General features: G+C 33.5%; 2 protein-coding genes across 7 annotated transcripts; one reads left to right on the top strand and one right to left on the bottom strand.

Annotated features, from left to right (window-relative positions):
• The first annotated feature begins 2,599 nt into the window (after window positions 1-2,599).
• On the top strand, window positions 2,600-16,646 carry LOC146903762 (uncharacterized). Of its 6 annotated transcripts, XR_015017618.1 has the most exons (24): window positions 2,600-4,078; window positions 4,215-4,246; window positions 4,514-4,852; window positions 6,211-6,549; window positions 7,998-8,039; window positions 8,163-8,252; window positions 8,328-8,548; window positions 8,819-8,997; window positions 9,371-10,080; window positions 10,293-10,344; window positions 10,546-10,625; window positions 10,705-10,783; window positions 10,952-11,035; window positions 11,172-11,317; window positions 11,703-12,044; window positions 13,384-13,435; window positions 14,257-14,457; window positions 14,658-14,723; window positions 14,806-15,169; window positions 15,252-15,615; window positions 15,698-15,952; window positions 16,146-16,211; window positions 16,301-16,348; window positions 16,426-16,646. XR_015017618.1 is itself a non-coding variant. In XM_085722933.1 (21 exons), the coding sequence occupies exons 1-21, from the start codon at window positions 2,624-2,626 to the stop codon at window positions 16,501-16,503; spliced, it is 4,701 nt and encodes a 1,566-aa protein (XP_085579059.1). In that variant the 5' UTR covers window positions 2,600-2,623; the 3' UTR covers window positions 16,504-16,646. The 6 variants fall into 6 exon arrangements, 2 of the variants coding, with proteins under 2 accessions (XP_085579059.1, XP_085579060.1); XR_015017617.1 differs by having other exon boundaries at window positions 14,806-15,615; XR_015017616.1 differs by having other exon boundaries at window positions 14,806-15,952.
• Window positions 16,647-19,275: 2,629 nt separating this feature from the next.
• On the bottom strand, window positions 19,276-23,707 carry LOC146903763 (Major facilitator superfamily protein). Its single transcript, XM_085724401.1, has 5 exons — window positions 23,369-23,707; window positions 22,865-23,082; window positions 21,409-21,571; window positions 20,681-21,098; window positions 19,276-20,320 (listed from the first exon to the last, which is right to left on the bottom strand). The coding sequence occupies exons 1-5, from the start codon at window positions 23,589-23,591 to the stop codon at window positions 19,426-19,428; spliced, it is 1,917 nt and encodes a 638-aa protein (XP_085580527.1). The 5' UTR covers window positions 23,592-23,707; the 3' UTR covers window positions 19,276-19,425.
• Between the last annotated feature and the right edge of the window lie 3,985 nt (window positions 23,708-27,692).

Here is a 27,692-nt window from a genome sequence, read left to right on the forward strand (position 1 = left end):
GGGTTTTTGACAAAAGTTACAATTTCGGGAGATTTTTTTCCTATTCACTTGCAACTTAACATAACACCATAGTTTTAAAAACCGGACCGGTGATCGACTCGGCAAGGGTACTAGGTCACTGGGTCATTGGTCGAACCATTGAGTCAGTGGTCGAACCGCATGACTAACTCGGTTTGAATCGGATGACTTGGTTGTGTGACTCAATCCCTATAATTTTTTGTATAAGTATTAAACTTGATTAAATTATATGTTTTAGTCTCTAAAAAATTAATCACACCCATAAAATTTCAAAAAGAAAAATAACCATATAAATTAGCATAACTTTTATTTTTTAAAGTCATAGAATTTCAAGAAATAACAAGTTACTTTTATTTTTAGGGGAAATAAATTATCTTATAACCTTATAAAAACGAAAATAAAATATGCGTATCTTATAAAAAATTAGTTTTACGATGTAACATAAGTTTTTAATTTCTTTTTAACACATGTTGTGTTTCCATTTAAATTGATTTACGTTATTAAAGTAAGATGTTTTTTAATAGATTATTTTGCATGTATATCACATTAGTTTTTGGATTAAAGATCTTTCATTTCTAACTGTGAATAAGCATGTTTAGATAGATTATTTTTTATTTTTTTTATAAACTCATGTTTAAATACGACCCACTTCAATTGATATTAATTAAACTAAAGATTTTCTATTGCATTCAAATATACATAAAAATTGGAAAATAAGATCAAAAGATGTCATTACAATAATAAAATAGTTTAAATAAGGGTTAAATATGTTTTTGGTCCCTATATATATACAAACTTTTCGTTTTAGTCCCTCTAAAATTTTCCTTCAACTTTTAGTCCCTATAAAATTTTCAATCACTACTTTTGGTCCCTATTTTTAAATTAATTTTTGTATTTTTTAATGAAATTATACAGAAATGTGTAGAATATTATAAAAAAAATTCTTAGAATAAATTAGAATTTTTTAACAAAACATGAATTAAATATGAATTTTTAACCGTATAAAATGTAAAAATTCATATTAAATTCATGTTATGTAAAAAAATTCTAATATTTTTTGGGAGAGATTCTTATAATATTATGAATTTTTCTGCAAAATTTTATTCAAAAATATGAATTCTACATATGATTTTACTTTAAACGAGGGACCAAAAGTGAAAAGGAAAATTTTTAAGAGACTAAAAGTTGAAGGAAAATTTTAGAGGGACTAAAACGAAAAGTTGGTATATTTATAGGGACCAAAAACATATTTAACCCTTTAAATAATGTTATATAAATAGTAGATAAAGGTCGACACATTTGATAAAATCCGCAAAATCGTGTGTTCAATTTTCATTTCCAGCATGATTACCTCTTTGTCTCTAAAACCCAAAATGATAAAATAATTTAAATGAATGAAAATAGTTGAATAAAAAACACCTCAAATATATATATATATATATATATATATAGACACACACACATTTCGACATCTATTTTAAATATTATCAACATATATTAAAATATATAAACAAAAAATCAGCAAAAAATTTCCCCTACAAGGCACGGGTTTCAAACCAGTTTATGTATATTTCATAATGCATATTTTCATTTAAAAATTTATATTACTTAAACTATACAAAATAGTTAACATGACCCACTCATGTGCATAACGTATTCAGAAGTTGGCCTTCATTCCTTCATTTATTACCCTCCAAAAATATTCTCTCTCATTTAACCAATTTTTTTTTTATTCTACTCCCTCCGTCCTTATATCTAAGCTTCTTTTGCATTTTTCATATTTCTTAATGTCCGTTTGGCTCGAGAGTTTTGGAGGGTAGGAAATTTTTTTAATTTGAAGTGTTTAGTTCAATTTTTAGAAAGGGAGGGAGGGGAAAGGAGGGGAGCAAATTTTATTGCACTGTCAAAATTATCCTTAAATTAATTTAAAATATCAATATTATCCTTATAACAACTTTTATTATTATTAGGTTATATTATTTTTGTAACAACTTTTATTCCATATTATTAACAACTTTTGCTTGTAACAATTTTTTTTTGAAGAAGTTATAACAACTTTTATTACTACTTGTAACAACCATATTACTAATCCATTGTTTCATCGTCTACATCGTGTTGTTATCGATTACATTGTTATTGTTTCGTTACCTTATTATCCTTATTTAATTAAGTTTAAGGGTATAAGAGTAAAATAATTTTAAAATCCCTCCCCTCCCCTAACTAACAAAACACATTTTTAATTAAAATATCTCCCCTCCCCTCCCCCTCGTTAAAATCCCTTCCCTCCCCTCCTAATTCTCGAACCAAACGGACTTTTAAGAATTTTTTTTTGAGCAAAGACTCTTAAGAAAAGTAGCAAGTGCAAATAATGTGTCTGTTTGTGTGATAATATTACCAAATTGTCTTTTGTTTGTATGTGTATTAAATTTGATTTTTCATATTTCAAAACAAGTTAGTAGTATTAATAAAATGTATGTTTAAGAAAAAAATAATAAATGCATATGGTAGTTTGAAAAGAGATTTACATTTAAAATAAAGTCAAATGAGTGCTTAAATATAGGGATAGAAGGAGTAATTCATTAAGTCATTTTCACAAACAAAAAAAATGAAAAAATTTAATACAGCAAAAATAGGGAGAGTTTTCAAGAAACGAGTATCCTCATTCTCTACGGCCGGTGACCGTTACGACGGCGACGGTTTTTGTTCACTTCCTAACACCGTAGGACGAGGAGGACGAGGAGGAGGAGCTCCCACCGGTGGTGGCGGTCGTGATTACGATTCTCAAGAAGTTAGTCAATGTCGTCGTCTTTCAGAGCTCTTCAAATCAGAGAGGAACGACATCAACGGGATTGTACGGTCGATTGAAGCCGGTGACGGCAACGGTGTTTTTTCACTCCCTAACACCGTCGGACGAGGCCGTGACGGCGGTCATGTATTTTCCCCTTCTAATTTGGGTATTGGTGTTGGTGTGAGAGGGCGAGGCCGAGGAGCTCCCACCGGTGGTGGCGGTCGTCGTTACGATTCTCAAGAAGTTAGTCAATGTCGTCGTCTTTCAGAGCTCTTCAAATCAGATAGGAACGACATCAACGGGATTGTACGGTCGATTGAAGCCGGTGACAGCGACGGTGTTTTTTCACTCCCTAACACCGTCGGACGAGGCCGTGATGGCGGTGATGTATTTTCCCCTTCTAATTTGGGTATTGGTGTTGGTGTGAGAGGGCGAGGCCGAGGAGCTCCCTCCGGTGGTGGCGGTCGTCGTTATGATTCTCAAGAAATTAGTCAATGTCGTCGTCTTTGTCGTCGTCTTTCAGAGCTCTTCAAATCAGAGAGGAACGACATCAACGGGATTGTACGGTCGATTGAAGCCGGTGACGGCAACCGTGTTTGTTCACTCCCTAACACCGTCGGACGAGGCCGTGACGGCGGTCATGTATTTTCCTCTTCTAATTTAGGTATTGGTGTTGGTGGGAGAGGGAGAGGGCGAGGCCAAGGAGCTCCCACCGGTGGTGGCGGTCGTGGTTATGGCGGTCGTGGTTATGATTTTCAAGAAGTTAGTCAAGGTCTTTCAGAGTACCTTTTAGAGTACTTCAAATCAGGGAGGGAAGACATCAACGGGATTGTACGGTCGATTGTAGCTAAAGAGAAGTTTAGGCATGAACAACACCAACGAATTTCAAATTTCGTAGAAGAGGATCAGAAAATAAGCGAGAGCCTTAAAAAGGATGATCATTATAAGAAATTCATTGAAGATGATGCTGGTAGGGTGAGTTTGTTGAGAATGTACAACTATAAATCACATCTGGAGAAAATGAAAGAAGATCGTCGTAACAAGTTTATCGAAGTGGAAGCAAAACAAATGAAACTTTGGCGTAAAGAAAATAATCTTGTAATAGATTCTGATTCTGAGGATGATATTTGTAGGAGGACAATATTACACAAGATTTTTGATTTGACATGGGAACCAAAAGATAAACAGGGAAGGGCTACGAGGCAGTTTATTCCTTCGCTGGTATGGAGGGAAATGGATGAAGATTGCAATGTTGGAGCATCATCTGCACAGGTAATACGTCGACATCGAGTAGTCTGCAATGTTGAATGCCATATTATCATGTGATCATATGACCTTAATTTTATGTATTATAACCTTATTTTACAAAATCTAAATTAGTTTTGTTGATTTCTATTCCCTCTACCAGGTTAGGCAGAAGGCTGCTGTTAATAGGGAAAAGTAAGTCTCCTCTCAACAATTCTACTGATATCTTGTACATTGTTATTTTCTAGTTATATAAAGCATCAGGTAGTCTATTATTACAGATTTTCTTTTTAATTTCCCCCAGTTTTGAAAAATCCATAATCTGTCTTCTCTATTTCTGGATTATAAATCTAAAAGGATTTAAAGGATATGCACTGTCAGAGTTTTACACCGACAGCGTATACATCCATCATACAATCTAAAATCAGAATGAAATATTAATTTTCTTAAACAATTTACCAGGTTTCGCAACACACCGGGTGGAATGTATAGACCTGGTTCACACTCAAGCATTGGAAGCTATGGTGATCGATATGAAGAAGATCGTTATGCGAGCAGGGAGGAAGATAGAAATGGCTATGGTTATGGAAGAGAAAGAGAAATGGGCTCTAGAGATGATGATCGGTACAATCGCGATGGAGATCGTTATGGTAGAGATTATGAGGAACGTTATGGTAGGGACGGTTACAGAGATGATGATAGAGGAAGAAGTCGAAGTGTTGACTACAATTATGATGATACAAGGAGCAGGAATTCTGATAGAGATCGTGATTTTGATGATGATGGCCAACACTCGTCTCGGTAAAGCCTATATATCAACTCTGATAACTTTTAAATTTTATCCATAAAATCCGAAAGATGATTTCTCTTTAAAATGCTTGGCTGGGAAGATTACGAGGTTATATACTTCAGAGTCTGCACTGCACCGAGTCTAGGTCATTTTTTCTTTTCTTTCTGAACTGGCATCTGAAAATACACACTACCTCAATAGTTAAGCGTTTAAGACCCCCTTGAGTATTTATGTAGACATCAGGATTTTCGATGGTTAAGCATTTAAGATCACCAAACACGACGTTTGTTTAATAGTTAGAGTTATTGAAGTTTGCTTATTTCCGGATCCTAGCCTTATCATCTTTACTTTATGTTATTGCTTAAAGCTGATGAATTATAGGTTGTTCGTTACTCCAACTTTTTTACAAAAATAAACTCTATATCCAAGCATTTTCAGTTTGAAATTTTGATACATAGCACCTATATGGCTTTGATCTTTATTCATAATTGGATTAAAATGGAATATAATTAGAGAAATGTATTCTTATGTTTTTGTCAGTACTTCTGTCCTGCTTAGATTTGTTGCTTTGGATTTAAAACCATAGGATGTACTGCCCAGTTGCCAACTCTAATAATCAATAAAGACAGACCTTAATAAATTTCTGTTTGAATATTATTTGAAATATTTTAGTTGATAGTTACCTCCGCCTCTACAGATAGGCCCCCCCTTGAGTAAACGACAGGAATTTAGAAAGTTAGTTATTGTGATATTAAATTTATTGACAATTGGTATTGCTTTTATAACGTTCTCCTTCAAGAGAGAGGATTAATTATTGTTTACATTGAAGTATTTATTAATGGATGCCGACCCAACTTAGTGGGATAAAGCTTGGTTGTTGAAGTATTTATATAGATTGCAGAAATACATGCAAAATGCAAATTATTTAGGGCTATGTTAGTAAAGAAATAAATAATGCAGTTGACAATTCAAAAAGGATCTTATAAAAAGGCACAAAGAAAACAAGTAATTTTTAGTTGATAGTTAATTTGTGCAAGTAAGTAGTTTAATTCTTATCACTTTTCTGTCAATTATCAATGAAAACAAGTAAGCTACAACATAAATGGTATTGAGGGAGTATAGTACTTAAATAGTGTAATTAGAATTGCATATGCTATTAAACATTTACAATGAAGGTTTTTGGTCAAATTGTTAGGGACCTGTAAGTGTTACCATAAATTGATAATTAATTATTTACTAATTTATCGTTTTATGGGTCGTGTTTAATGTATAGTTGCTATTTTGGGTGTTTATTACTATTTTCAACCCTAATCCTATTATACAATCTAAAATCAGAACGAAATATTAATTTTCTTAAACAATTTACCAGGTTTTGCAACACACCGGGTGGAAGGTATAGACCTGGTTCACACTCAAGCATTGGAAGCTATGGTGATCGATATGAAGAAGATCGTTATGCGAGCAGGGAGGAAGATAGAAATGGCTATGGTTATGGAAGAGAAAGAGAAATGGGCTCTAGAGATGATGATCGGTACAATTGCGATGGAGATCGTTATGGTAGAGATTATGAGGAACGTTATGGTAGGGACGGTTACAGAGATGATGATAGAGGAAGAAGTCGAAGTGTTGACTACAATTATGATGATACAAGGAGCAGGAATTCTGATAGAGATCGTGATTTCCATGATGATGGCCAACACTCGTCTCGGTAAAGCCTATATATCAACTCTGATAAATTATTCTTTTAAATTTTATCTATAAAATCTGAAAGATGATTTCTCTTTAAAATGCTTGGCTGGGAAGATTACGAGGTTATATACTTCAGAGTCTGCACTGCACCGAGTCTTGGTCATTTTTTCTTTTCTTTCTGAACTGGCATCTGAAAATACACACTACCTCAATAGTTAAGCATTTAAGACCCCCTTGAGTATTTATGTAGACATCAGGATTTTCGATGGTTAAGCATTTAAGATCACCAAACACGACGTTTGTTAGAGTTATTGAAGTTTGCTTATTTCCGGATCCTAGCCTTATCATCTTTACTTTATGTTATTGCTTAAAGCTGATGAATTATAGGTTGTTCGTTACTCCAACTTTTTTACAAAAATAAAATCTATATCCAAGCATTTTCAGTTTGAAATTTTGATATATAGCACCTTTATGGCTTTGATCTTTATTCATAATTGGATTAAAATGGAATATAATTAGAGAAATGTATTCTTATGTTTTTGTCAGCACTTCTGTCCTGCTTAGATTTGTTGCTTTGGATTTAAAACCAAAGAATGTACTGCCCAGTTGACAACTCTAATAATCAATAAAGACAGACCTTAATAAATTTCTGTTTGAATATTATTTGAAATATTTTAGTTGATAGTTACCTCCGCCTCTACAGATAGGCCCCCCTTGAGTAAACCACAGGAATTAAGAAAGTTAGTTATTGTGATATTAAATTTATTGACAATTGGTATTGCTTTTACAACGTTATCCTTCAAGGGAGAGGATTAATTATTGTTTACATTGATGTATTTATTAATGGATGCCGACCCCACTTAGTGGGATAAGGCGTGGTTGTTGTTGAAGTATTTATACAGATTGTAGAAATACATGCAAATTAATTAGGGCTATGTTAGTAAAGAAATAAATAATGCAGTTGAAAATCCAAAAAGGATCTTATAAAAAGGCACAAAGAAAACAAATAATTTTTAGTTGATAGTTAATTTGTGTAATTAAGTAGTTTACTTCTGATCACATTTCCGTCAATTATCAATGAAAACAAGTAAGCTACAACATAAATGGTATTGAGGGAGTACAATACATAAATAGTGTAATTAGAATTGCATATGCTTTTAAACATTTAGCATGATAAACAAAACGAGGTCGTGTAAAAAAATCGAGTTGTTATGCTGAAGAATAATAAGGTTTACTATTTACATCTGTGCTCATTTAGAGTGTGGAGTCATGTGATATTTATTTTCATTTGTCCTTGACTATCGAATTATCAGAATAGGATTATGGCTTTAGGTACATCATTCTTTTTCTGAAATGCTTAATATTACATCATTCTTCTTCGAAATGCTTAATATTACATTCTTCTTCTGAAATACTTAATATTACATCATGCTTCTAACTTGATCTTTTTATGCAATGTTTTCTCAGAGGTAGCAATGCTAAAGTTGAAGACCAATCACTGGAAGCAAGGTAAATTTGTCAGAGATGCTCTCTCTCTCTCTCTCTCTCTCTCTCACACACACACACACACACACACATATATATTGTTTCTTGAAACTATGATGATTGATAATGTGCAATACAAACGAGCAGACTTCAGCGGAAACTTTCTGAGCAAAATTCGGGTGCTCCTCCTAGTTATGAAGAGGCTGTTGGTGAAGCTCAGAGCCCTGTGCCTGTAAGGTATGAACTTTCATACAAGAGGCTGGCACCACTTGTTCAAAACCGAGCCTCTTATGAATATTATCTTGATTGCAGGGATGTTGAAACTTCGGCAGAATCTGCTCCAAGAGGATCGTCCCCTCATGCAAGTGATAATCCTAGCCTAACCTCTGCTCCTACTGGATCTTCTCCTGTAAGCAATAATCCAACTGAAGTAACTGCTGCTGCCAGTACATCTGTTGCTGCTAGTACTGCTGTTTCTACCCAGGAAACTGAGCCCACTGATGATTTCTTTGACCCACGTGGTCCTACATCAGGTCTGTAAAGTTGCTTGTTATTATGTTGTGTTGGTCACTTGTGTAAAGTACTCTTTTTAATCTTTCCCTGTTTAAGAAATTATTATGCGATTGTAATGTTGAACTTTTATTTGCATGTCAAATTATTATGTTGTATATTATATTGTATTTCCTTTGGGGAGTTGGATCTTGGTACTTGGTTGTTGTTTAAATTGTTGGATACATATTTTGTAATTTGCCCCGCTTAATGGGATAATGTTGAACTCATAACATCTGTATGTTTCTTACCAGCTGCTCCAACCACTTCTAATTTTGGCGAAATAGATTTGCTCGGTTCTTTATCAGACTCATTCTCTTCAAATGCTCTGCCTCTTGTGCCCGCTACATCAGGAATTTCAACCCCTGAAGCAAACACTGGTTCAACAGCTTCTTTTGCAGCACCATCCTCTGGGTCCAATAATTTCAATCAGGTATGAATCTGTATGATTATTTCTAGGTTTTAGTTAAAGAACTCTTTTCTTTCTATGAAAGAAAATGAATTTGTATATGACTTGGAAATCTTCTAGTGTCATGTTTACCTTGTCCCCACCCTTTTTTGATTTAGCGTGCATAACTGTAACTAGTGTGTGGGTGGGAGAGTTTCTGTCACGAAATGTACCATATGGCATGATAATAAACCTGGTCGTTGAACAAACTGAGTAGGTAGAATTCTAAAAAATTGGATTTCAAATTTTAAAAAGGATATCTACCTCAGTACTTAGCTTTGAATAATTTAAGATATATATGTTTCTATTTGTTAATTTTCATTCAAAATAATGTATTTGTTTGTTCAACTTTTCGCAGTCTTTTGAAGATCCGTTTGGTGATTCACCATTCAAGGCTGATACTTCTGTTGAAACTGCTCCATCTCAACCCCATGCACCTCAGACTACTGAACCATCCCAATCAGATGGTTTTAATGCCGACATGTCTAACTTTGGGTTTGGGGACTCATTTTCTATTGTACCATACTCTGCATCTGCTCCCAGTGACACTCAACCTTTCTCTGCTAACTCCCAGTTTTTGTCCCAAGATTCGGAAACTGATATTCTAGCTGACATTCTTCCTCCTGCACCATTACCTGAGATGACATTACAGCAGAACAGTTCAGCTCCTACTTTTGGCCAACCTTCACCTTCCTTTTCAACTTCATCTGGACCATTTTCCGAACCAACTGGTCAACTTACTCCTCATCAAGGTTTCTCAGCTGCAACCAATCAACCTGCACAAACCCTTCCAAGTGGTCAATTTTCCCAGGGCTTTTCAGCTTCTAATTCATCTTTTTCAGCCTCTACCAGTCCATATGCACAGCAACCTTTTCCTTCTCATTCTGGTCAACCTGGCATGCCTGGGTTTTCATCATCTACTGGCCATTCTATGCAGCCACCTTTTGCTTCTCAAGGCGGTCAATCTACTGCACAAACAAGCAGTCATACCTACGGTGGATTGTACTCCCTGGATACATATCTTACTCCACAAACAAGCGATCTCTTACTCCAATCACCGGAGCTAAGGTAAATTTGTCAGAGATGCTCTCTCTCTCTCTCTCTCTCTCTCTCTCTCTCTCTCTCTCTCTCTCTCTCACACACACACACACACACACACACAGACTCACACACATACGTATACATATTGTTTAATGTGTAGTTGCTATTTTGGGTGTTTATTACTATTTTAGACCCTAATCCTATTTTGTAACGTCCTACTCTTTGTCGTTTTCTTGTAGTAAAAGAGAAGTGAACAAGAGAGTGCTCAAAGTTCCTGGCATTGAACAGAAGGTAAAGTTTTTCTTATTTTGAACAAAAGATAATCTGAAACTATGTCTATGACTTTGCCAATCATATCTGAATAATTGACGTGTAAGGATTTACGTGAAGAATGCCATATTAGCATGTGATCATATGACCTTAATTTCATGTATTATAACCTTATTTTACAAAATCTAAATTAGATTTGTTGATTTCTATCCCCTCTACCAGGTTCTTGATGCTACTAGCAATGAACCATGGGATCCTCATGAAACACTGCTTGCAGTCATTGCTCAGGCAACTAGAAACCCGTAAGCTTTGGCATCTAAATTTTATGCTATATATTTTGCGTTTCACTGCATAGACTCTCATTTTTTCATGTCCCTGCAGTCATGAATACCAGATGATCATGTCAGTAGTCTGGAAACGAATTAATTACACTGGCAAGAATTGGCGGCATGTCTACACGGTATTAATTCTGAATACTCTATGTTCTGGTTGTTGTTACTCCTATTGCATGTTTGCAAATTAAGAACTGTTTTTCCCCCCTTCTGCATCATTTACTGATTGATATTGCTACATTAAATAATATCTCTTTTCTTCGTTTCTGTATTGACTGCTCACTGTTCATTAACAGGCTTTGACCATACTTGAGTACTTGGTGGCTCATGGTTCTGAGAGAGTCATAGATGAGATTAAAGAACATTCTTATCAAATATCGGTAAAAAAATTTTACTCAATTTTTACCTAATATTTATATGCTGTTAGTCAATTTCCACACAGGTACCTAGGTTCGATCAAATGACCGTAAAATATTATAATCTAACCTGATAAAAATTTCATATTCCTATGAACAGACTTTGTCCGACTTTCAATATATTGATCCCAGTGGAAGAGATCATGGAAACAATGTCAGGAAAAAATCTCAGAATCTCATTGTCCTTGTGAATGACAAAGAAAGAATCGTAGAGGTTAGGCAGAAGGCCGCTGTTAATAGGGAAAAGTAAGTCTCCTCTCAACAATTCTACTGATATCTTGTACATTGTTATTTTCTAGTTATATAAAGCATCAGGTAGTCTATTATTATAGATTTTCTTTTTAATTTCCCCCAGTTTTGGAAAATCCATAATCCGTCTTCTCTATTTCTGGATTATAAATCTAAAAGGATTTAAAGGATATGCACTGTCAGAGTTTTACGCTGACATCCAATGAAAATCCTTTATTTTGCCACAACACCCAACTCTTGTAATGTCATTTTGAAACTGGTGGTATGATATGGAAAAATTGTGGGTCTCGTTGGATGTTAGTTTAAAATTGACAGCATATACATCCATTATACTCAATCTAAAATCAGAACGAAATATTAATTTTCTTATACAATTTACCAGGTTTCGCAATAACACACCAGGTGGAATGTATAGACCTGGTTCACACTCAAGCATCGGAAGCTATGGTGATCGATATGAAGAAGATCGTTATGCGAGCAGGGAGGAAGATAGAAATGGCTATGGTTATGGAAGAGAAAGAGAAATGGGCTCTAGAGATGATGATCGGTACAATCGCGATGGAGATCGTTATGGTAGAGATTATGAGGAACGTTATGGTAGGGACGGTTACAGAGATGATGATAGGGGCAGAAGTCGAAGTGTTGACTACAATTATGATGATACAAGGAGCAGGAATTCTGATAGAGATCGTGATTTCGATGACGATGGCCAACACTCGTCTCGGTAAAGCCTATATATCAACTCTGATAAATTATTCTTTTAAATTTCATCCATAAAATCTGAAAGATGATTTCTTTAAAATGCTTGGCTAGGAAGATCACAAGGTTATATACTTTAGAGTCTGCACTGCACCAAGTCTTGGTCTTTTTTTTTTTCTTTCTGAATTGGCATCTGAAAATACACACTACCTCAATAGTTAAGCATTTAAGACCCCCTTGAGTATTTATGTAGACATCAGGATTTTCGATGGTTAAGCATTTAAGATCACCAAACACGACGTTTGTTTAATAGTTAGAGTTATTGAAGTTTGCTTATTTCCGGATCCTAGCCTTATCATCTTTACTTTATGTTATTGCTTAAAGCTGATGAATTATAGGTTGTTCGTTACTCCAACTTTTTTACAAAAATAAAATCTATATCCAAGCATTTTCAGTTTGAAATTTTGATATATAGCACCTATATGGCTTTGATCTTTATTCATAATTGGATTAAAATGGAATATAATTAGAAATTTATTCTTATGTTTTGGTCAGTACTTCTGTCCTGCTTAGATTTGTTGCTTTGGATTTAAAACGAAAGGATGTACTGCCCAGTTGCCAACTCTAATAATCAATAAAGACAGACCTTAATAAATTTCTGTTTGAATATTATTTGAAATATATTATTCGATAGTTACCTCTGCTTCTACTGATAGGCCCCCCCTTGAGTAAACCACAGGAATTAAGAAAGTTAGTTATTGTGATATTAAATTTATTGACAATTGGCATTACTTTTACAACGTTATCCTTCAAGAGAGATGATTAATTATTGTTTACATTGAGGTATTTATTAATGGATGCCGACCCAACTTAGTGGGACAAGGCTTGGTTGTTGAAGTATTTATATAGATTGCAGAAATACATGCAAATTAATTAGGGCTATGTTAGTAAAGAAATAAATAATGCAGTTGACAATTCAGAAAGGATCTTATAAAAAGGCACAAATAAAACAAGTAAGTAATTTTTAGTTGATAGTTAATTTGTGTAAGTAAGTAGTTTACTTCTGATCACATTTCTGTCAATTATCAATGAAAACAAGTAAGCTACAACATAATTGGTATTGAGGGAGTATAGTTCTTAAATAGTGTAATTAGAATTGCATATGCTTTTAAACATTTACAATGAAGAAGGTTTTTGGTCAAACTGTTAGGGACCTGTAAGTGTTACCATTAATTGATAATTAATTATTTACTAATTTACCGTTTTATGGGTCGTGTTTAATGTATAGTTGCTATTTTGGGTGTTTATTACTATTTTCGACCCTAATCCTATTTTCTAACGGCTAACTCTTTGTCGTTTTGTAGTAAAAGAGAAGTGAACAAGAAAGTGCTCAAAGTTCCTGGCATTGAACAGAAGGTAAAGTTTTTCTTATTTTGATCAGAAGATAATAAGAAACTATGTCTATGACTTTGCCAATCATATCTGAATAATTGGTGTGTAAGGATTTACGTGAAGAATTCCATATTATCATGTGATCATATTTCCTTAATTTTATGTATTATAACCTTATTTTACAAAATCTAAATTATATTTGTTGATTTCTATCCCCTCTACCAGGTTCTTGATGCTACTAGCAATGAACCACGAGACCATTAGTTGATACCGGTGTTAAAATTGATTTATACTAACAATGCATATCCTTTAAGTCTCTTTTGTGTTTTAGTGATTAATACTGATATTAAGACCTTTTTATGAGGTTTTGATTTGTAAATGTGTGGATTGGAGAGAAAGTGAGCTATGCTCCACTTTCAACCTTCACTCATCTGTTTTAATTGTCAAGAATCGCAATAAAATGATTATGGTATTATTAAAAAAATATTGATTCAAGTCTTGGTGGGTGTGTTGACCTTAACATAAATGTGCTGACATAAATGTGTTAGAATCGCATTAAAATGGTTATGGTACCATACACAAAAATATTGATTCAAGTCTTGGTGGGTGTGTTGACCTTGACATAAATGTTGCTGACATAGTATGCTTCTTTAGTGAACTGTCTCTTTCTTGTGTAGTAAAATTTAAACAATGGTGCAAGCAAACCCTCAAGTCTTGCAGCTATCACTAGTACTTGTAGACCGCATGACTATAATGAAATATTTTCTTGAATGGAACAAATAGCAACAATATATGCTGTTTCTAATTATTTTGTTGTTTCTTTTTGCTTGCTATTATATATGTAGGTAGCCCAACCTCCAATTTCTTTGTCTCCCCCCTCATCAACTATTCAGCACATTATGGAAATTGGGGGAGGAAGTTGGGATCGGGATACCGTTATCCGAGCCCTTCTTGCTGCAAACAACAATCCCGAAAGAGCGGTTGGATATCTTCATTCGTTGAGTATCTGCACCGACATGGTTCGCATTATCTGCTTGAAGTATCCGGTAGGACTGTTTTTCGTGCTTTTTAGTTAATTCACTGTTTCACACTTCATTTGAAATTTTGAGTGACTTTGGGTCTGTTTGGTTCAACGGATGGAAGCGGATGAATTTTAATAGAAGGGAGGGGAGGGAGGGATGGGGAGTTATTTTAATTAAATATATGTTTGCTTGATAGATATTAATTGCTTATTTTTTTGACTTAGGGCATTCCCAATCTTGGTGGGAATGAAAACACCGGTGTCTATGCACCTCTGCAAATTGGTCACCAGGTAACTTAAGCGCAATATTAATTAATTATTTATTCATCTTATTGTTGATTTTTCACATTTTCCAACTTTTTGGTGACAAAAGGTCAATTTCAAATCTGGGGTCTCAATCTCATGAGGATAACGACCATTATCCTGGTGGTTTGTTTGCCAGTATTGTTCAAATTGGAATAGGGTTTGGTGTTCCACAACCAAACCCTTGTGACTCTTATCCCCCTATACGTTTATATTCAATCACTTTGGAAATTTAGTCTAATGGGTGAAGGTGAAGAAGTTACTGTCTAGGAGGTTGTGTAATCTTGTTAATATCATTCGGGTTACGCCTAGCAAGGCCATTGAGGTAATGAATCATATAATTGTTTTATTTGTCCCTTAACAATAGTACAAATTTATTTGTTAAGGGAATGAAAAACACCGGTGTCTATGCACCTCTGCAAATTGGTCACCAGGTAACTTAAGCGCAATATTAATTAATTATTTATTCATCTTATTGTTGATTTTTCACATTTTCCAACTTTTTGGTGACAAAAGGTCAATTTCAAATCTGGGGTCTCAATCTCATGAGGATAACGACCATTATCCTGGTGGTTTGTTTGCCAGTATTGTTCAAATTGGAATAGGGTTTGGTGTTCCACAACCAAACCCTTGTGACTCTTATCCCCCTATACGTTTATATTCAATCACTTTGGAAATTTAGTCTAATGGGTGAAGGTGAAGAAGTTACTGTCTAGGAGGTTGTGTAATCTTGTTAATATCATTCGGGTTACGCCTAGCAAGGCCATTGAGGTAATGAATCATATAATTGTTTTATTTGTCCCTTAACAATAGTACAAATTTATTTGTTAAGGGAATGAAAAACACCGGTGTCTATGCACCTCTGCAAATTGGTCACCAGGTAACTTAAGCGCAATATTAATTAATTATTTATTCATCTTATTGTTGATTTTTCACATTTTCCAACTTTTTGGTGACAAAAGGTCAATTTCAAATCTGGGGTCTCAATCTCATGAGGATAACGACCATTATCCTGGTGGTTTGTTTGCCAGTATTGTTCAAATTGGAATAGGGTTTGGTGTTCCACAACCAAACCCTTGTGACTCTTATCCCCCTATACGTTTATATTCAATCACTTTGGAAATTTAGTCTAATGGGTGAAGGTGAAGAAGTTACTGTTTAGGAGGTTGTGTAATCTTGTTAATATCATTCGGGTTACGCCTAGCAAGGCCATTGAGGTAATGAATCATATAATTGTTTTATTTGTCCCTCAACAATAGTATAAATTTATTTGTTATTAATCGGTTTTTTTTATAGGCATCGTTTTTATTTATAGGCAAGTGTTGGGGATTAATTTGTTAGGAGGGAAAATTTGATAGATGTAGGCATGCAAACCTGATACATAATAATGGGGCATACTTTTTGTTTCAGGGCATTTCCAATATGTTGGGAAATGTAGATGATGGTTGCCTGGGCTTCCTGTGGAACAGTCAACAGGTAGTGTAACTGTGTTTTCCACAAAGGAGCTAAATACAATATCGATTTTAATTATTGTTGCATTTAAGTATCTGTCTTTCACATTTCAGTTCCAAAGTTTGAAGATAATATTTCAAGACAGGCCCCAAATCATAGAGGTATCACTTGTATTTGTAGACGCCATCATTATAATTTTTTCTGACATTATACATCATCTTTGTTGTTCATGTTTCAGGATCTAAGAAATGAAAATCCTGAAGCAATGCAATTCATTGATGCTATTCAAGCAAAGTTTCTTCCATCCTCTAAATGAGCCTGGAGGCGAAGAGTAAAATGTCTTTAGTTTCTTGCCAATGTTTGTGTTCTGAATTCTGAATAATTGTTTTGAATTATAATAGTATCTGAAAATTGTAAACACCATTGAAGATTGCTTAGTATTATCTTGGTATTTTTTTACTTTGTATGGTCTGAGAAACCTTGAAATCATCTCTGCCTTGTCAGTAGAAAGATCTGTGTTCTCCAGAATTTGCTCTTTTGATATCTTGGCAATTGATTGGGTGGACAAAATATCAATATCCGCCTGAAACTGTGCAAACCGCCCCATAATAAACGGAAGCGGTCAGATTAGATCGGGTGGGCGGGTCACACGAGTCAATAAAACGGATAAACATGGACACATGTGGATCGGTTCGGATGCCAATATTTGGACCATCGGTGCCCACACCTGTCCGAAAGTTTGTAGTAGTACTACTACCATTTGCATGCCTTAAGTGCTGATTGGCAGAGTATCCTTTCAGTCCACTAATAAATGCTTTACTTGAAGTAAGAGGAATTTAATACTCTATAATTTTTCATTATTATAATACTCTATAATTTTTCATTATTATAGGAGTTGACTATGCCTATTATAATTAAATAAAATTAAAATGAAACCGTGTCATCTTTAATACATAAAATTATTTTTTTGATAACTTTTTTGTCACATTAAGACAGCACATCCTCAAACACTCTCTTGCTTCTTCAAGTTCTGAGCTTATTATGCATAGTCCGGCTCTCTTGTTCCCTTCTCCGACTTGTATTTTCATCTCATCTTCTGTTTCTATTTTTTTCTTCACCAAGTGTATGATCTGTTCAGGTCGATGTTCTATCCTTTATATCTGTTTATTTTACAAAATGGGAACATAAAAAACACAGAAAAGAAGGGTGTTTCAATGGAGTCTTCTCCTCCTCCCCACTCCTTTTCTTTTATGTGATGTTTCTGGTCTTTTCTTACCTACGAATCTAAGCTTTAAATTTCTCAGAACCGTGTGAACCCACCCACACAAACCGACAACCGCTTAAACTGTTAACCGGCATAACCGAAGACTGCAACAGACGAAAATGGATTGATTTTTTCCACCCGCGGTATCATTTGGATTGATGTTTTTCCACCCGAAACCGTCCGAATTCAACCGTTGTCCACCCCTAGATAGAACCAATAGCTTGACTAAGCTGAATTGAGTGATCAGAAAAACAAAATAACTCAACCTATAAGCATGGCTATTATACGGTTTTTCATGTAACAAAGTTATTATTACGTGGTAAAGACTAGGAACTGGATCCTCGGCAGCGCTTGTGTCTCATGCCATCTCTGCTGCCACCTATGAACCATTGGATATTGCTTTCTTCTTTCTCAACCGTTGAATTTACTTGTGTTTAAGAAAAATGTTTTAGCTCCTTGTCCACATTCTTTGCACTTAATATTAGGATTAACTGTACATAATATTAATTTTATTATTTGTTTCTATTTAATTTTTTTGAAAAAACATATAATAACTTATAATTCTTTCAAAAAAAAATCAATTATTCTTAATAAAAAAACACTCAATAGCTTTAAAACTTGTTTTTCTTAAGAAAAGTCTCTTTTGTCCATAACTTGTGTTCATTGTTTTAAAGTTAATTCATGTATATCATTCAATTTAATCCATAATTTAATTTAAAAGTTCACTATGATCCCTTAATTTTAAAATCAATCAATTTGATCCCTTAATTTATGTAAATCTTCCTTTAATATATGGATATGATCGTATATTTTCGATCCATTAACTATTTTTATCTTGTAATGTGTGAAGGATTATCACTATAGTCCATAGATTATTCGAGAAATTTTTTGACAACATAATAACATATTCAATGACCAAAATGATTAATAAAAAACACTTACGAACACATTTGTAATTTTGATGCGCGATTTGACAATAAGGTATACACTTCCAAGAAACAAATTGCGTAAACATTTATAAGTTAAGAAACTAAATTCCCTCAAAAAAAAAAAAAAAAACTTAAGGAACTAAATTGATTGATTTTAAAGTTAAGAGAAATTAAGAGATTAATTTTAGCAAAATTTGGTTTAAGTTTCCTCAAGAACAACAAGATTTAAAAGTTGTTGAATGTTTCATGAAAAAAGACAAATATTAATATTATTTTTTTCTTTGAAGGGATTAATATTAATATTATTATATTATTATGTACACTTTGATTATGCAGAAAAATATAATTAGTACGCGTGCAATGGAAAGAATGTGGAGAAGGAGCTGAAACTTTTTCCTTATAAACACAAGTAAATTCAACGGCTGAGAAAAAAGAAAGAAATATCCAACGGTTGATATATGGCAGCAGAGATGGCAGTAGACAAAGCGCTCCAGTAGGAAAATAGCACAAGCCTAACATAGCATGAAAATTTTGGCACCAATAATGCAATTATTATCTGGAAATGAACAAAAGGAATATGCTTATGCACAAACTACTTATGAAAGTTATATTTTAGCGAGTTTAACATGTCTATACTGTAGAATTCAGAGCTTAATCAATAATGAAAGGAGGCATGTAAAACTAAAACTAAATTGAAGAGTTGCCTTGTAGTAGAGAGATATACCGCATTTGCATCGTGATTGTCAATGCCTGGGATTGATGTAACAATTTAAGGTAAAAGTTCATTCCTTGCACCAAATTTAGTTTGTGTCTAGCATTTTTATGTGCTAGTTAGAAAAATGCATTTTTCTAAACTATGAGATAAAAAATTAATAATCATTAATAAAAAATAAAATTCATTAAAATCCAAAATAAACTATGAGATCATTAAAATCTTAATCGGTAACTTGTCACTTAACAATTACAATTTCACATCATCCTTTAAATATACCCCTCACTTTAGAGGACTAATACATAGATATATAACTTCATATATTTAAACTAGCTAGAAAGAAACTGTTGTAGAGCTCCCATTGTTTGCCAAATTATCAAGTTTAATGTTCTCCATCTCATAAACATGTTGTGTCCTGTATTTGTATCTATGTGCTGAATATAAGAAGACACAGAAGTTGACTAAGCTTAAAGCTGTAAGAACCCAGTAAAAGTAATCAAACTTGCCAGTGTTGATGTTTTGAGACAACCAAGATTCTTGTCTTTTATCTGAGTTTCCAGAGGCTGATTTAACAACACTATTTATAAATGTTGCAAAAAAACAACCTAATCCACCAGCTAAAGCAGCATAAGCAGAACCAATACTTTTCATAGCATCAGGTGCTTCTTCATATAAAAACTCCAACAAACCAACAATGCAAAAAACTTCAGCTACACCAATTAAGCAATATTGAATCAATAACCAATAAGCACTTAAATTTGGCATTGGTGTTAAGAAACTAGCTTCATATTCATTTTTGATAGCATAGTTTCTTCTATACTTTTCGAAGATTGCAGCCCAAGCAACCGATAAAATCGAAACTCCTAAACCAATTCCAATTCTTTGAAGCTGAGATGCACCATGCGGATGACCAGTGATGCGTTTGAAAAGCGGTACAAAAGTTTGGTAATAGAGAGCTAATATGAGGAATACACTTAGACCTGGAAAAACCGGCATGCATGTTACTGGAAGTTTTAATTTACCCAAGTGAGTGTTTAAGGTATATGCTTGTTGGACTGAGAGAGTTAGAAATTCTGTTAAGATTACATTAAGCATGATTGTGCAAGCTGGAATTGGAATTAGTTTTATAAGGATCTTCACTTCTTCTACTTGTGTTACTGTACAAAGGTTCCATTGACTTGGATTAGGGCCATCTTGTTTCAATTGTAGAGCTGCTTTGTCAAGAAACCTAAACATATATAGAATTAAAAGATGAAAAAAAAAAAAATGAGAGAAAGAATAATATCTCTTACAATGGTATAATAAATCTTTGAATTGTGTAAATAAATCATGTTTATGGTTTCTGACACGTATCACTTTCGGACACGCACAAGACATCGACACATGTGTTACATTTTAATTATACAATTTTTCAGTGTCATGTCTTGTATCTGTATTAATGTTTGATAGCTATCATGCAAATACGACTATACAAGTCATACTAAGCATTATGTGATGTAAAATTTCCTATTCTAACAAAATATTTTCAATAAATAGAAAGCATCAAAACTTTTGGAGCTGAGTAGTTAGCAAGGAGAAAGACTAAAACCTGAAATCATCAGTGTGAGCAATTTTCTGACTACCCTTTATAGCAGATCTTCTACCAGGAACCTCATACAACCCAACAACTTCACTATTACCAAATGATTCTTTTCTCTTTCGATAAGCGGCAACCAATACTTGAGCGACTCGTGTAAGAGGACTTCCACCTGGCAACCTATGTCTATACAAAGGTGTACCAATAAAGAAAAGCATGTTAGATACTCCCATTGCTATTGCCAATGAACCAAAAGCAGAACCCCAACCCAATTTCATTTGAACATAGACCACTGCTGTGAATGCTACAATTGCACCAATTGTCACAGAAAGATAGAACAAGTTGAAAAATCTGTCAAGATGTGATTTGTAGTTTTTGCTTCTTTCGTCGAATTGGTCTGCTCCAAAAGAAGATACACATGGTCTTATACCTGTTGAGAAATATGATAGAATCCAACAAAGATTAAAATAAATTGATCAGAAAGATTGACTTTGAAATTGATAGATTGAAAAAGTTGATTACAAACTATGAAGAATTGACACGACATCGGACACAATACTAACGGTGGCATGTTTACACCATTAGTAACTTAAGAAAATAAATCAATTGAAGTGTTATGACATGTGTCGGCATCATGTCGATGTCGGACACCAACACGGGAAAGAAATGTCGGTGCTACATATATTATATGAAACTCAAATCAATAAGAAACTCCAATCACCAGCTATATCTAACAATACCTGCAGCTCCAAATGCTGTTATGTATAGAACAGTGTAGAGGTATGTCATTTGCCATGGTTTTGCAGGCTCACAGTTTCCTAATAGAAGTGATAATTGGTCACAGTTTTCTTGGTTTGGCACAAAAATGCTCATTGTTGCACATATTGTTATTCCAGTTAAGCCCTGTTCATAAAAGTTTGGAATGAAAGTAACAAAGTTATTATGATATATCTGGATTATCAGATCAAGATTAGACAGTCTTTGTTTCGACTTAGTGAATAGGCAAATTGGTTGTAGGAATTGTAAGCAGCGATCAAAATAGTATGTAGTTTTTGCGAATTGGCAAATACTTCTCTGAAACTGTAAAGTACCGGTCAAAATAGTCTCTATCAACTTTTACCTTTAGAGACTATGATGTGACATGTTTACTAAATATTCGTCTCATCCTCAACCACGTTGATCTAGCATCAATGTCAACACACCTAAACTAATTTTCCTATGAAATTTAGGTCACTTATTGACTAAATTGTCAGTAATTAGTCTACGCATAATTGCAATTACTGATAAATTTGTATATAAGATGAACTAAATTTCATAGACAAATTAGTCCTTGGAGAGTTAACATTGATGTGGAATCAGCATCCAATGTAACATTTCTAGTTAACATTTCACGTTATAAATTAAGTCTAACTATAGAAGTCAACATATCAACAACTTCGAATGATATTTTACAATTTTGTGGATGTATTTGAAATGAGGGGTTACTTTGACAAGTACTTACAATTTTAAACCAATCTATTTAGGCTTAATGGTGTGTTTGATCCCTGCAATTAGGCGTCATTTAAAAATTTGCCCCTGTAATTGCTAATCCTGGCAAATTGCCCTTGCAAACCTTAATCATTTAAAATTTCGTCATTTGACCAACTTAATCAATGCCACGTCAGCATTTTACCAAAATGGCACGGGGAATTGACGAAAATACCCCTGACTTATATTTTTTTTGTTTTTTTTCCTTCAAAAATTTTTTTCCCAGTTTTTTCTCGAATTTTTTTTTTCGATTTTTTCTCCGAAAAATTTCAGTTTTTTCAGTTTTAATTTTAACATTTTTTTCCAAATTTTTTTATAATTATTAATTATTTTTTCAGATTTTTTTAATTTAAAAAAAAATTCAAAATTTTGAAATTTTTTTTAAGGAAAAAAAAAATAAACCAGGGGTATTTTCGTCAATTCCCCGTGCCATTTTGGTAAAATGCTGACGTGGCATTGATTAAGTTGGTCAAAGGACGAAATTTTAAATGATTAAGGTTTGCAAGGGCAATTTGCTAGGATTAGCAATTACAGGGGCAAATTTTTAAATGACGCCTAATTGCAGGGATCAAACACACCATTAAGCCATCTATTTATTCACTCTTAAGTCGAAACTTTAGACATTCAATCTTGATCTGACAGCTCAAATCAAAAGGTAATGAACCATACCGCGAGATAAATCGTAGTAAAGATAGCTATTGTCCAGTAACGTCCAAGGTATGCATCAGCTAGAAATCCACCAAGAACAGAAGAAGCTTGTGATATTCCTAAGAAATTATTGACTGCATTGGATGAACTTGCAAAAGGTCTATGCATCACATAAAACATAAAGGCTACCATGTTAACAGAAAGTCCAAAATAAGCCATTCTTTCTGCCATTTCATTTCCTGCAGTAACCACCATAGAAGCAACAAAAAAAATCATACATTATCTTTAAAGTATTCACCATTTTCATAATCATAATAAGTTAATAACCAAACTCAGCAAACAAACATGGCCTAATATATTTTAATGCATTCTCATTTGTCACAAGCATCATATTAACCAAGAATTCAGATCTTATCCTATCTTTTACCTCAAAAACATGACATATACTAATGTCATGATATAAAAGACATTCCAACATACACATATATCGTAAGATACTGATAACCATGTGAAGAATATACATACCAAATATAAAGAAGGCAGCAATCCAACCACCAGTTTTAGAAAGATCCTCAATGGATTTTCCATGAATATTAACAGGTGTAGAACCTCTTGTATAACCACGCCCTAAAGCCATCCTTCTATCCTCAGACTCAATGAAGAAAATGCCAAGTTTCTTTCTGCTCATTGAAGTGCATGGTGTCCCTTGTTGAGGTGCTTCTGGTGACTTGATCTCACAAGTATCCATTTTACTAGCTCTAACACACAAGAGTGCTAGTTAGCACAAAAAACTCACTTTTACATATAAGGGTTCATTACTTCATTTGCTCACCTACTCATGCATCTAATGAGAGTGTTATTTGTGTGTAAGAGTGGATGTAGCTAGGACTATATAACCAACCATACACATTTAATTTATGATCATTTTAAAGAGTTTCATGACTTTATTGTTTTCACTTTTAAATATTGACTGTATTGATTTATGATTGAGTGTAAAAGTTGATGTTTACACACCTAGCTTGATACATAAATTGATTGTGACTATTATGACTCTACTCAATAGGACCCTACAAACCTCTTAAGTGGAAAAAATTGTGAGTGTGACAAATAAATGGCCAAGGTTAAGAGTCTTAGATATGATGAAATATGGTACGAAAATCAGTTTATAATCGAGAGATACATTTTATCTTATAAGTTGGTTTTTTAAAGTTGAATTAGACTCAACTAAAATTTTAAAATAATATTAAAGTCTAACTCGATTTTGTGACTCAATCCAAATTTTAAAAGAGTTAAGTGAATTTTTCTATTCAAGATCACGTGTATCTCAGATATTTCAATTAAATATTAATCTTTGTCGCATTGCGGAGTTGCTACAAACCAAACATTTTTTTTTTAACATTATTGAGGAGTCCGACTAACGAGCATCAAACATTTTCTCAACATAGTAAAGAGTCGAATTTCGAAGTGTTAATCAACCTTAAAGTCGTCACAGTTTTGTCCTTAGTTAAAAGATCATTTACTAGATAGAGCAATATATGTATTTATAAATTACTTAGTCAAAATTGTGTGAATAGAAAGAAGAAGGTTGAATGGTGAATAATTAAGAAAGGGACCATGATAAAGGGAGGTTCAACTAACACGTGAAGATCTAAGGAAACTGGTCACATTCAATAAATGGTACGTACATAGCAAACAATATACACATAAGTGGAAGTGATTTATGACAATGCATTTATAGGCACCTGCTGTGGAAGCTGAAACCATTGCTATCATTCATTGGTACTGCTTAAATGTCATTTATTAAATATCTTACTCCCAACCCAACTCGTTCTTGGTTGGCTCAGCATGAAAATATGGATATTCTATTTGATTATAGTAGTAGTACTACACAATTTCCCTTCTCAATTTCCCTCACATAGTCACATGTTATATTTTTCTTGAAAATATGCAATAATTCATTTATGATTTGAATATGTTTTTAGTTTCTAAAAAAGATTGATTTCAATATGAATATATTTCACAGAGATTAAAAAAAAAAGAATGACAAAAGGTAAATAGTAGTATTCCCCTAAAAAAAGTAAATACTAGTTAATTTTCAAGACTAAAAAAACAAAAAAAAATTACAATAAATTGTAGGGTTAAATATGTTTTTGATCACTAAAAATATATTAACATTTCATTTTAGTTCCTCTAAAAAAAACTTAGACTTTTAGACGTCCAAAATTTTTTCATCACCACTTTTTGTCTATATTTTAGTCAACTCATGTCTAGCCTTTATATTTTTTAATAAAATTTTCCACAAATGCGTAAGTCTTTACTTTTTAGTCAACTCATGTCCATCATTCATATTTTTTTAATAAAATTTTACATAAATGAGTAGAATATTATAACAATATTTCCCAAGAAAAATTAAAACTTTTTAACAAAACATGAACTAAATACGAATTTCTATAATAAAATTTTAGAAGGACTAAAATGAAAAGTAAATATTTTTATAGGGAGCAAAACGTATTTAACTCTAAATTGTATACTTGAATAAACAAAAAATATCTAAACTTTTATTTATATTATTGCTCCACCAATGTCACAGGTTGTACCACACTATACAATATATACAAATACAGTGTATCTTACAAACCATTCAATCAGGAGGACCCATGCATAATACTGCATCCCCATGCATAAAATCAGAACATTGTTAGTATCAATCAATTCAACCAACAGAAAATTAACACTGATAAATAATAACAACAACACCCACCCAACTCCTAGAAAAATATCACTCATAAACTTTATTAATTGTTTATTGATTTAACATAGCACAGAAGCAGACACAACAATATTCTTATTATATATGGAAGTGAAGACATGTCCCTCCTATAAGAACGTGACCTATGAGCAAGCAAAGAGTCCAATTTATTGAATTGAAATGGATAGAGAAGAATAGACAAAAAGCCACCTCTTAAAAAATCATATTTTATTTAATTTGATGGCAAATTCTAAGTGCATAAGTGGGATAACTATTATATACATATAAAATGACAAGCAAATTTGTTTATCGGAATATATTATTCATAATAGTAAAAATTAAAGTACTTTCTATATTACAATATGTTTTTGAAATAATAATTTAATGAGTTAAAAAAATCTGATTTGCGACATCCTAAGTAGATTAAAAAGTTAGTACAAAAGACTTGGGTATGGCGTGATGTGGTGGTGGTATAATCCTTATCGAGGAGAAACAAAAACACTTTCCAGATGGGTGGTACAAGTACATAACAATCCTAAAGGTTTCAGAAACCGATTTAAAAATTCACGCAGCGGTTCACAATTCAGCGAACTCGTGTACGGCTCAAAACCCAAATTACAAAAGAAAAAATACGTGAATGTTTAGAAACACTGGATCCAAATCTTCAAAAAAGACAAATGATTTGATCACCAACACAAACAAAATCCCGCACCTACAACTCACTAAGCATCAAAACAGTAAACATTCATGGTCATTTCTAACTAACGGTCTATAGCCAATCTTCGAGAGTGACACCCAGGTTAAAGAACAACCCCAAATTAAAAAACAAACCCAAAATAGAAACTTTCCTATTTTGATTATAAGTAAAATGAATTAACTTCAGACAAATTTAATAAGGTGTAATTAATTTTTTGAATCGCGTAAATAATTAATTAATGTACTTTTGAAAACGTCATTCATGGAAATAGGCATGGCATTAAAACCCATACCCACAGGTACCCGCCCGAACCAAACCTAATTTGACGGGTTTTCCCCGTTTTGACTGGGTTTAGGTATGGGTCTGGGTTATCCCCGATTTTGAAACACGAGTACGGGACGAGTAAAGGGGATATTATAAGTACCCACCCCGAACCCATACCCAAATCCGACCCAAATGTAGAAAATCAATTTATTACTCCTTTTATATAAATAAAAACCCAAACCCTAAATCATTACGCTCATACGGTCAGAGTCTCAGTCTTATGATACTCATTTATCATAGTTCTCTCTTTTCTCCTTTCATATCTCACACTCTCGGCCTCTCTCTTCTCCATGACCATATCCATCGATCACCATCATCTATTTGCTGGATAATGCATTACAACATTGGGCTTAGGGCTTAAAAATACTTTTATTTTTATTAAAAAAAAATATGCACTGCGGGAATGAAGATGGGGCGGGGATACCCGAACCCGTCGAAGACGGGGATGAGATTCGATTTCTCATCCCCGCTAAGTATGGATAGGGTAACAGGTAAGTATATGAGAGTAGAGTATGTGGATGGGGAAGGTAAAACCCGTCCCCACCCCCTCCGATTGACATGCCTACATGGAAACTTGTGAATGGTAATAAGGACTTATTTGAAAATTTAATAACTTAAAGAATTAACCCATATTTTTATCAAACTTAAAGCATTAAAAAAGGTAAGAGTATTAAGAATTTATTTGAAGATTTAAAAACTTGAAGACTAACCCGATATTTTTGTCAAACTTAAAGGACTAAAAGAAGTATTTTAGATGGTCACCTATTAAATCACATTTATTTAATCTAATCCGGTGAGTGCCAATAATGTGAAACATTATTTATTTGTAACCTATTATAAGTTATACATCCCACGTTAATATATAAGTACTCAAAATCTGGTAAAGTTATTCTGTGGGGACTTGTAGGCTATAGATTCTTATTTCAATTTTCCGATTCACCGTGTGTTTTTTTTATTATGTTTTTGAGTTCTCTATTCACAAATGCAATATTAATCTTACTTTTATTTTTATTATTGTTAAGAGTCCCACATCGGTTAGAAGTTGGCCTGACAATTTGTTTATAAGTGGGGGCAATCCT

This window comes from Medicago sativa, chromosome 7 (assembly GCF_051527215.1).
Source record: "Medicago sativa cultivar Bolivia chromosome 7, Bolivia_mono, whole genome shotgun sequence".
Classification (NCBI taxonomy): domain Eukaryota; kingdom Viridiplantae; phylum Streptophyta; class Magnoliopsida; order Fabales; family Fabaceae; genus Medicago; species Medicago sativa.

Bases quoted from the DNA above. Each gene is read 5' to 3' on its own strand.
- LOC146903763 (XM_085724401.1), bottom strand. From the start codon at position 23,591: ATGGATACTTGTGAGATCAAGTCACCAGAAGCACCTCAACAAGGGACA. The intron at 21,572-22,864 runs GTATGGTTCATT...TTTTATGAACAG, and splicing joins TTACTACGATTTATCTCGCG to GGCTTAACTGGAATAACAAT. The intron at 20,321-20,680 runs GTTTTAGTCTTT...ATATATGTTTAG, and splicing joins GCTCACACTGATGATTTCAG to GTTTCTTGACAAAGCAGCTC.
- LOC146903762 (XM_085722933.1), top strand. From the start codon at position 2,624: ATGAAAAAATTTAATACAGCAAAAATAGGGAGAGTTTTCAAGAAACGA. The intron at 11,036-11,171 runs GTAAAAAAATTT...TCCTATGAACAG, and splicing joins AACATTCTTATCAAATATCG to ACTTTGTCCGACTTTCAATA. The intron at 12,045-13,383 runs GTAAAGCCTATA...GTCGTTTTGTAG, and splicing joins GATGGCCAACACTCGTCTCG to TAAAAGAGAAGTGAACAAGA.